Source organism: Rhineura floridana, chromosome 3 (assembly GCF_030035675.1).
Source record: "Rhineura floridana isolate rRhiFlo1 chromosome 3, rRhiFlo1.hap2, whole genome shotgun sequence".
Lineage (NCBI taxonomy): Eukaryota > Metazoa > Chordata > Lepidosauria > Squamata > Rhineuridae > Rhineura > Rhineura floridana.
The window spans coordinates 215,469,324-215,479,941 of record NC_084482.1 but is presented as its reverse complement, the minus strand read 5'-3'; the positions used below and the strand labels follow the sequence as shown (position 1 = coordinate 215,479,941).

At 45.0% G+C, this 10,618-nt stretch overlaps 1 protein-coding gene across 2 annotated transcripts; it reads left to right on the top strand.

Annotated features, from left to right (window-relative positions):
* The first annotated feature begins 1,585 nt into the window (after window positions 1–1,585).
* LOC133381607 (zinc finger protein 660-like) lies at window positions 1,586–10,618 on the top strand. 2 transcript variants are annotated; one of them, XM_061620948.1, is made up of 6 exons: window positions 1,586–1,656; window positions 4,354–4,881; window positions 5,073–5,154; window positions 7,425–7,507; window positions 8,310–8,418; window positions 9,730–10,618. In XM_061620948.1, the coding sequence occupies exons 2-6, from the start codon at window positions 4,465–4,467 to the stop codon at window positions 10,605–10,607; spliced, it is 1,569 nt and encodes a 522-aa protein (XP_061476932.1). In that variant the 5' UTR covers window positions 1,586–1,656; window positions 4,354–4,464; the 3' UTR covers window positions 10,608–10,618. The 2 variants fall into 2 exon arrangements, with proteins under 2 accessions (XP_061476932.1, XP_061476931.1); XM_061620947.1 differs by lacking the exon at window positions 1,586–1,656 and adding an exon at window positions 1,680–1,854.

Here is a 10,618-nt window from a genome sequence, read left to right as displayed (position 1 = left end):
TGTGCCTAACTCCAAATAAGTTAAAGTGGGTACAGGGTTGTAGTAATCAGGCCACATTACAATTGGTTGAAGACTTGGAGACCCCAAAAATGTGGTTCTTTGTAGTACCCTGGGAAAACGGAAGCACTGTGGTCGGGTTGTGCCAGTGTCTGGGAGATTGCCAATTTGCCTGGTCTGGATGAAGTTCCTCTCCAGCTATGGCCATTCTTGGACAGGGATAGCCTCGTTGTGGGGATTCATGCATTCATAACGTCAAGACTTGATTATCGCAATGCGCTCTATGTGGGGCTACCCTCCAGGTGGTGCAAAATGCTGCAGCTAGACTGTTGATGGAGACAGACTACGGCCAGCATATAACTCCAGTGCTTAAAGGTTTGCGCTGGCTATGCATATGTTACTATGCCAAGTTCAAGATTCTTGCATTAATTTACAAGGCCCTTAACAACCAGGATTTCTTCAGGACCCCCTGATTTCTTACATCCTAGCCCGACCACTGAGATCTTTGGGGGAGTCTTTGTTGGTGCCCCCCATGGCTCACATGCATGGCTAGTAAGAACCAGAAGCTGTGCTTTCAGTGTAGTGGATCCAAGCCTGTGGAACTCCCTCCCAAGTGAGATCAGACAGATATCGTCCTTGTTGAACCTCAAGTGCAAGGCTAAGACTCTGGTTCCAGCAGGCATTTTAAGGTAGTGTTTGGTTTTATGATGTTTTTATGTACACTATTTCAAAATGCAAATGATATATAAAGTCTTGAATAAATAAACAGCAGTAGGATCAACATCGAGAGCCAGTGTGGTGTAGTGGTTAAGGTGTCGGACTACGACCTGGGAGACCAGGGTTCGAATCCCCACACAGCCACGAAGCTCACTGGGTGACCTTGGGCCAGTCACTGCCTCTCAGCCTCTGATGGTAAACCACCTGTGAATACGACTTACCATGAAAACCCCATTCATAGGGTTGCCATAAGCTGAAATCGACTTGAAGGCAGTAATTTACATTTCTCATCTCTCTCAAAGCAGGAGCCAAAGAAGAAGCATGCACTGCACACACAGAGGGGAGTTTGGGCCTCTCCTGGCCTGGTGGGACTCCTGACGCTTCAGGTTCACGAAGGAACCTGGCAATACGGGGGAGGGGCAGGTATAGACAACAGCAATTGAAACAGTCTGGGCAGAGGCTACATACACATACATTTAAAACACACACACCCAACCCTGAATCATGGGAACTGTAGTTTACCCCTCTCAGATCTACAATTCCCAGCACCCTTAACGAATTGCAATCCCCAGGATTGTTTTTTTCCCGAGGAGGGGTGTGTGTGTGTGTGTGTACTGCCTTCAAGTCGATTCCGACTTATGGCGACCCTACCCCCCCAGATTGGCCATAGTGCAAATGGAGACCTGAAGTAGAGTGCTGTTTTCCTTGGGCAGGAGATGGGGAGAGCAAAGAGTTAAGGAAGGAAAATCTTCCGAAGGGCGGAGGGAATTTGGGAAGAGTGGAAGAACTCGTTGGGAGCCCCTCTCCCGCCCTTGCATGGCCGGGTTCGTTTGGGAACCGGAAGGGTCGGACGTCTTATGAAGCGTCCAAAACTCCCAACTCTGTGCGTGTAGCGCAAGGTTCCTCTTTGTCTCTTGGTATGAGAGCGATGCGAGGAGAGGGGTGAGCCTTCTGCTCGGCACCCTAAGGGTTAAGATAAACTGGACTAGACTCCTAGAGTGGAAGGGAATTTGGGGAGGGAGTAAGGGGGCCTCTAAAGCAAAAGCGTATCCAACCTTCCGGGTTCCTCATTGGGGGGGGGGGATGAAAGTGGCCTTTGACCCTCCCAAGCGCTGCATCGGTGGCCCCTTTTGGGATCTGGTGAGTCTCCCTCCCCCACCCGTTTTGTGTATTTGGGTGAAGGGGGGGTCCCAGGGCTGCAGGGGGCAGGTGCATAGAAGATCTGCTCAGCTGATCCATCTGGGATCCACTGCAATAGTGGTTCTTTCTCAAACTGGGGGGAGATAATGAGTGAGGTACCATCGGGCTCAGTGGTGAGCCAAGTGCTCTTCAATATTTTTATTAATGACTTGGATGAGGAGGTGCAGGGAATGCTTATCAAATTTGGAAAGGATACAACATTGGGGGGGATAGCTAATGCCCTGAAGGCCAGAAACAAAATTCAAAGTGATCTTGGACTGAAAACAACGTAATGAATTTTAACAGGAATGTTCTACACCTATGAAAAAGAAAGTAAATGCACAGTTATAAGATGGGAGATACGTGGCTCAGCAACACTACATGCAAGAAGGATCTTGGGATTGTTGTTGACCACAAGCTGAATATGAGCCAACAGTGTGATGCGGCTGCAAAAAAAGGCAAAAGCCATTTTAGGCTGCATTAAGTATAGTTTCCAAATTGTGTGAAGTACTAGTTCCCATGTTAGGCCCCATCTTGAGTACTGTGTCCAGTTCTGGACACCGCACTAGTGAAAAACACTACTGAAAACAACTGCAGGCCATTCATTTAAAGGAATCAAATTCAGGAGACCTAAGTGAAAGTAAACAAACATGTTAAATTAAACGGACATGAAAACAACATAGATTGTTATCATTCATTTATGTGCTGCTTAATTGCCAACATGGCAGAAATAGAAAAGACATAATTTTTAAAAAGTAACATGCACAACATTTCATCAGAACATCAGAGATAAACCACCATTAAAATGTACAATTAAACAACCCCATTAAAACAGCACTTATTAAGATTGGAATCCAAACCATGTCCAAATCTGCAGATCCGTCATTCACGCTTAGTAGGGTAGAAGATGGGGGTCAGACAAAAGCCTTCTGCCTGCACTTTTGACATGTTGGGGTTTTAGACTGCAGCTTAAGGTCTTAAGGGAAGCAGGGATCTACAGGGCGGAAATGGAGCTTACAAACCATAGGTGAGGACCCTCCTAGTTGCTGATACATCTGTGTAACGGTGGAAGGTGACTTTTGGAGGAGCTGTGGCTGGAGATGTGGTATGTTTTTCTGTGGCCAATGAGTCTGTCTAAGAGAAAATGGACAGAAAAAGGGAAGGGAATGAAAAGATGGAGGTCTTTGTCTAATCAGAGAAATATTGGGGGCATGGATATGTGAGACTAGTGTGAGTTCCTGTGAGGAGAATAAAACTTCCATATGCAGTAGCAGTGTATCAGATCTCGGATGCAAGGAAGAAATGTTATTTTGTTTTCCAGTAAATACTTAAAGTTATTTATTTTTATTTTATTTCATTCCATTTCTATACCGCCCTTAGCCAATGGCTCTCTGGGCGGTTCACAGCAAGGAATAAAATACAATACAGTAAAATAAAAATCAGATAAAATCACTAAAAACATACAGATGATTCTGCATAAAGGAAAAGTGTACAATCAGACAATGAACTAAGATTTCTTCAGCTGAGTGACAGCCTTTATTTAACACAGACCATGAATTACCATAATCTGTCTGGGAGGGAATATAATGCTGCCCTGGGCGCCTGCTGGGAAGAAGGGCGGGATATAAATCAAAGAAATAAAGAAATAAATAAAATAACGAGTACCTGTGACCCCTTGCATCAGTGATTTTCTCAGCAGTGTCCTTTTGCATATTGTCAGCTCCACACACACGTTATTCTTTCTCTAAGGTGTTGTTTTGGCTATCTGGCAGGTTTGTACCAACTTCTTTTCAGAAACTCTTCTCTGGAAATAGAAAGTGAAATGTGGAACATCTGACATCTTAAAAAACCTGAATGTAAAGCATGTAGAATATAGCTACAAGGATCAATTCTATCCCATCCGCCAGAAAAAGTTCTCTTCATTTCGTAAGGTTTGCTGCTGAGCAAATAGAACCGGGGAAATTGTATCCAGTAAAGGTGGATGCACAGGCCAAAGAATAAAATTGGCAGTGGATGCATGGGCCTGCATTGGATCTACTAATTTTGACTTTTAGGACCTAATTTACAATTGGCAGCACCTCTCCAGGGTTTCAGGCAAGAGATGCCCTCAGCATGACCTGGAGATGGCAGGGAGCGTTGAGTGAAGAAGGAATGTGGAAGGCCAAGGAGGGAGTGGGCACGGCGGGGAAGGAGTGGTAAAACATAGGCCAGTAGGGCAGATGCTGCACCTTCTGACACTCAGTCAGACTGAAGGCTTTAAACCATGGCCCTCATGTAGAGGAATGTTACCTTCCCACCCCCCCACCCCACAGACATATATACCTCCACTTTCTCTTTTGAGTATTCAATAGGCTTTCGTTCTGGAAGAAGAACTGATCGCTAGGTAGACTCATCCACATGTTTTCCTGTCCTTCTGACAGTGCAATAATTCTATAACAGAACAATGTCTTGGCTTTGCAGGACTCGGTGGCACCTCTAATGTGGACAGGCTTAGCCTTGAGACACAAATCGGCATAAGACGAAGGAGGTCCTTCAGTCCTGTTGGGGGCTTCTTTGGTGTGCAGATAAAAGATGGAAGAGGAAGACGCATCTGGCCATGAAGCAGGAAGATGCTCCCATACCACCAAGACTGGCAGCAGTGAGGAATTCTGGGAAAGAACCATGCAGAAGGCCCTAGGTGAGGAGGATACCTTCAGCTCAGATGTGCACCCACTGCATTTCAGGCAGTTCTGCTACCTGGAGGCCGAGGGGCCCCGAGAAGTTTGTAACCGACTCCACAATCTCTGCCGTCTGTGGCTGAAGCCTGAGCAACACGCAAAGAACAAGATCCTGGACCTGGTGATCCTGGAGCAATTCTTGGCTGTCCTTCCACCGGAGATGGAGAGCTGGGTGAAGGAATGTGAAGCCGAGACCAGTTGCCAGGCGGTGGCCCTGGCTGAAGGTTTGCTCCTGAGCCAGGCAGTGGAGAAGAAGCAGGCAGACCAGCAGGTGAGAGGGTTTCATCGAGATAGGGGCACAGAATGTGAGGGAGGGTATCCCTAAAATTCTTGACTAATTGCCCAACTTTTTTGGAAAGCATCCAAGAAGATTATCCAATAATCCTCTAGGTTTCTGCCTCTGTCATTTCTTTCCTAATCCTTTTCCCCATTCCCCGTTTTGAATCCTCATGACCGTTTCAGGGAAAGGATCGCTTTGCAGAAATGGGCACCGATTTCCTTGAGGCCGAGAAGATTCTATCAGACATCGTTCACAGACCAACGGGTAAGGATGAATGGGATTTATCTCAATTCGATTTCCGTTTCAGTTTTGGAGGACAATTATCTCCAGCCTTTTCCACAGTACACATTTATTTACATTTCACTACTTTATACGTGGCCAATAGCCCAAAGGGTAAGAAATGCATTTTCACACAACTGAAATATAAAATGTGTATAAACACTCAACAGATAAGACCTCTTCTGAGGCCCATGTGCAGTAGTTAAACATGCATCAGGGAATCTCTGAGACAAAAAGAACACAAACTCTGGCAAAAGAAATGCAAGAAGACAATAAGGGATGCTAAAAAAGAATTTGAGGAGCACATTGCTAAGAACATAAAAACCAACAACAAAAAATTCTATAAATACATTCAAAGCAGGAGACCATCTAGGGAGACAATTGGACCCTTGGATGATAAGGGAGTCAAAGGTGTACTAAAGAACGATAAGGAGATTGCAGAGAAGCTAAATGAATTCTTTGCATCTGTCTTCACAGTGGAAGATATAGGGCAGATCCCTGAACCTGAACTAACATTTGCAGGAAGGGATTCTGAGGAACTAAGACAAATAGTGGTAACGAGAGAGGAAGTTCTAAGCTTAATGGACAATATAAAAACTGACAAATCACCGGGCCCGGATGGCATCCACCCAAGAGTTCTCAAAGAACTCAAAGGTGAAATTGCTGATCTGCTAACTAAAATATGTAACTTGTCCCTCGGGTCCTCCTCTGTGCCTGAGGACTGGAAAGTGGCAAATGTAACACCAATCTTCAAAAAGGGATCCAGAGGGGATCCCGGAAATTACAGGCCAGTTAGCTTAACTTCTGTCCCTGGAAAACTGGTAGAAAGTATTATTAAAGCTAGATTAACCAAGCACATAGAAGAACAAGCCTTGCTGAAGCAGAGCCAGCATGGCTTCTGCAAGGGAAAGTCCTGTCTCAGTAACCTATTCGAATTCTTTGAGAGTGTCAACAAGCATATAGATAGAGGTGGACATAGTGTACTTAGACTTTCAAAAAGCGTTTGACAAGGTACCTCACCAAAGGCTTCTGAGGAAGCTTAGCAGTCATGGAATAAGAGGAGAGGTCCTCTTGTGGATAAGGAATTGGTTAAGAAGCAGAAAGCAGAGAGTAGGAATAAACGGACAGTTCTCCCAATGGAGGGCTGTAGAAAGTGGAGTCCCTCAAGGATCGGTATTGGGACCTGTACTTTTCAACTTGTTCATTAATGACCTAGAATTAGGAGTGAGCAGTGAAAACAAAAAGGGATTGCGAAGAGCTCCAAAAAGACCTCTCCAGACTGAGTGAATGGGCGGAAAAATGGCAAATGCAATTCAATATAAACAAGTGTAAAATTATGCATATTGGAGCAAAAAATCTGAATTTCACATATACGCTCATGGGGTCTGAACTGGCGGTGACCGACCAGGAGAGAGACCTCGGGGTTGTAGTGGACAGCACAATGAAAATGTCGACCCAGTGTGCGGCAGCTGTGAAAAGGCAAATTCCATGCTAGGGATCATTAGGAAAGGTATTGAAAATAAAACAGCCGATATCATAATGCCGTTGTATAAATCTATGGTGCGGCCGCATTTGGAATACTGTGTACAGTTCTGGTCGCCTCATCTCAAAAAGGATATTATAGAGTTGGAAAAGGTTCAGAAGAGGGCAACCAGAATGATCAAGGGGATGGAGCAACTCCCTTACGAGGAAAGGTTGCAGCATTTGGGGCTTTTTAGTTTAGAGAAAAGGCGGGTCAGAGGAGACATGATAGAAGTGTATAAAATTATGCATGGCCTTGAGAAAGTGGATAGAGAAAAGTTCTTCTCCCTCTCTCATAATACTAGAACTCGTGGACATTCAAAGAAGCTGAATGTTGGAAGATTCAGGACAGACAAAAGGAAGTACTTCTTTACTCAGCGCATAGTTAAACTATGGAATTTGCTCCCACAAGATGCAGTAATGGCCACCAGCTTGGATGGCTTTAAAAGAAGATTAGACAAATTCATGGAGGACAGGGCTATCAATGGCTACTAGCCATGATGGCTGTGCTCTGCCACCCTAGTCAGAGGCAGCATGCTTCTGAAAACCAGTTGCCGGAAGCCTCAGGAGGGGAGAGTGTTCTTGCACTCGGGTCCTGCTTGCGGGCTTCCCCCAGGCACCTGGTTGGCCACTGTGAGAACAGGATGCTGGACTAGATGGGCCACTGGCCTGATCCAGCAGGCTCTTCTTATGTTCTTATGCTAATGGCTTCCCACCACCTTTATCTCCCACAGGGGATGAAATGACACCAGGAAGAACTCCTCAGCTGTCTCTCTATTCCGATGGAGGGGAAGCAGGTGCTGTGGAAGCAGATCAGGTAGGGGGCTGGATCAGTGGGGAGAGAAGGCTGGGGACAGCCTGAGTGCTTCTATACTTGCTCACCTGTCTTGGTCTGAACGAAATCTCCCTCAACGATGGCTTTGTAGACCACTCAATGAAGGCTTAAATCTTGATAATGATGACCAACCAAATCCCTTTAATTATCCCTTTGGATATAGCTAGCGTTATTTATTACTATGAAGATTCTTTTCAGCATTGTTTGTTAATTTTGTATACTTTTTAATGCTACAATGGGCTTCTAATCCAAGTATAGAAACCACAAACCCAAAGATTAAAATGGAAGCATCCATCATTAAAAGAAAACAATTTCATTACAATTTTAAAATCAACATCCATAAATAACTGCACCAAAAAAATCCCATAGAAACAACACAGAAATTGGTATTAGATATTAGTGTAGAGTCCCTCTGACCTGGGGACCCCATTACAGGCCAACCCATCCTGGGTCACTCCTGTATCCCGTCCCCATTTAGTTTGGAGGTGGGGCAAATGTTTAATTCAGGATTTTTGCAAACCCTTGTTAAACACTTGGCTAGGAGGAGGAGGGGGAAGGAGAGTTTATGTCTCTTTTGCCCCCCCCCAGCCTAGAGTAAGGGGGTTCTTCGGGGTGCTCCTTCACAAGTGGTCTCTTGATCCTCCAGGGCATCAGGCAGGAAGGAAAGTCAGGCAATGACGGGCTCCTGCTATCCAATGGGGTAGACATGCAGCCCTAGGAGATAATATTTATGCTGTCTACAAAGAATTAATCTTTCCATTTTTATCATCCTATGTCCTTTGAGGATGTGGCTGTGTCTTTCACGGAGGAGGAGTGGGGCCTGCTGGATCCTGACCAGAAAGCTCTGCATACAGAAGTCATGGAGGAAAATTGTGGAATCGTGGCCTTTCTCGGTAAGACTCACTGGTGGACCATAATATCTGTTTTGGAATGCAGTTGTTTATATCTGTGAGGAACCCCAACGTTCTGGTTCACAAGCACCACCTACAGCATCTGGGATTCTAACCCCCTGCAGTTAACCTTGAGCTATGGACTGCTTAGTATCTGAATACGCGATCAGACTTTTGACATATACTTGTAAGAGATGGTAGGGAGATGGAACTAGTTGTTTTCTGGTTGGCCACTGGCATCAGAGACGGAGCGGATCTTTTCATTGGGCCAAACTTTCCATGTCAGAAAAGGGGCAGGCTGCACTAATCTTAGATTCTCATAAATATGTGAGGTTTTTGCCTTCCTGGAAATGTTAGCTCAGGCATCCAAATATGCTCTTTCAGAACAAGCCTTTTGCAAGGAACTCCGCCATCGTCCTGAATTCCAAGACTCTGTTCTTGGAGGTAACACTTAATTGGTAGATAAATGGGCTTTATTGTTTATTTGCAAGCCTGTGTTGTGTTTGATTGTTGCCACACCCTTTCTTCCTATTTTCTCCACAAATACAAATTTATTTGTATTTTGATATTTGGCCTCACTGTGCTTTATAGGCAGTTGCAAATGGACTTCCAAGTGATGGAACTCTGTGGTCATCAGCTGATCAGGTCTGAGAGCCCCTTTGAGTGCACTGTGGAGTTCCTGACGGGGAATTCCTCAAAGCAGCCAACCCCAGTTGGGCTCCCTGTCAGGACCGATCAACTGATGGGTGCTGAGAGAAAGGCCCGCTTGCCAAGGAACAATTAGGAATTCACTTTAAGCTTATCTTTACCTGCCCACGCTGGAAGTCACACATCTGGGGGAAACATTGTCACAGACCACATTAGGACATTCCCCATCGCTGCCTTAGCTATAGAGGTCAGGTATTGGCCTTGGGACCTTGTGCATGCCAATGAAATCCTCTGCCAGTGAATGATGGGGTCTAAACTTTTTATCGTATTTATATCTTTCCGTTGCTCCTTACAGTTTGGAATAGGATGCACTGCGTTCTGTTTATCTGCACAACATTTGTGTGAAGTAGGCTAGGCACTGAGAGAGAGCGATTGGCCCAAGACCACCTAGTGAGATTGATCCCTGATCCAGAAACTGAACCCAGGTCTCCGTGGTCCAAATCCAACATTCTGTAGTGTACCAGCTGTCCATTAAATAGAGACAGTTAACTGTCTAGTTGGATTTGTCTCCCATCTGAGTCTTTTCAGTTCTTTTATCAGAAGCGTTCATTGGCATTCCATTCCATTCCTTCGTAAGGCTCCAATCGTTTTCTTTCTTTGTTGCAGAAGGTGACAAATTGGAAACCAAGAATAAGAGAGACCGTGACAAAATTCACACTGTTGAGGAGTGTGGAGAGAACTTAACTCAGAATTCCCAACACAGAATTCATACCGGGATGAAAGCATATAAATGCTTGGAATGTGGAAAGAGCTTCAGTCGGAGGACCTATCTCACTTACCATCAGAGAATTCATACAGGGGAGCAACCATATCAGTGCTTGGAATGTGGGAAGAGGTTCACCTCCAAACCAAGTCTCACATCCCATCAAAGAATTCACACAGGGGAGAAACCATATCAGTGCTTGGAATGTGGGAAGAGTTTTAATGCAAGTGCAGACTTTTGTCGTCATCAAAGAATTCATACAGGGGAGAAACCGTATCAGTGCTTGGAATGTGGAAAGAGCTTCAATCGGAGGTCCAATCTCACATCCCATCAAAGAATTCACAGCAGTGAGAAACCATATCAATGCTTGGAATGTGGAAAGAGGTTCACCTCCAAACCAAGTCTCACATCCCATCAAAGTATCCACACAGGGGAGAAACCATATCAGTGCTTGGAATGTGGAAAGACCTTCATCTGGAAGGAAAGTCTCACCTCCCATCAAAGCATTCATACAGGGGAGAAACCATATCAATGTTTGGAATGTGGAAAGAGCTTCAGTTGGAGAGATAATCTCACTCGCCATCAAAGAATTCATAGAGGGGAGAAACCATATAAGTGCTTGGAATGTGGAAAGAGCTTTCGTGCAAGCACAAACCTTTGTCGTCATCAAAGGATTCATACAGGGGAGAAACCATATCAATGCTTGGAATGTGTAAAGAGCTTTAGTCGGAGCACCTATCTCACTCACCATCAAAGAATTCATACAGGTGAGAAACCATAACAAGTGCTTGG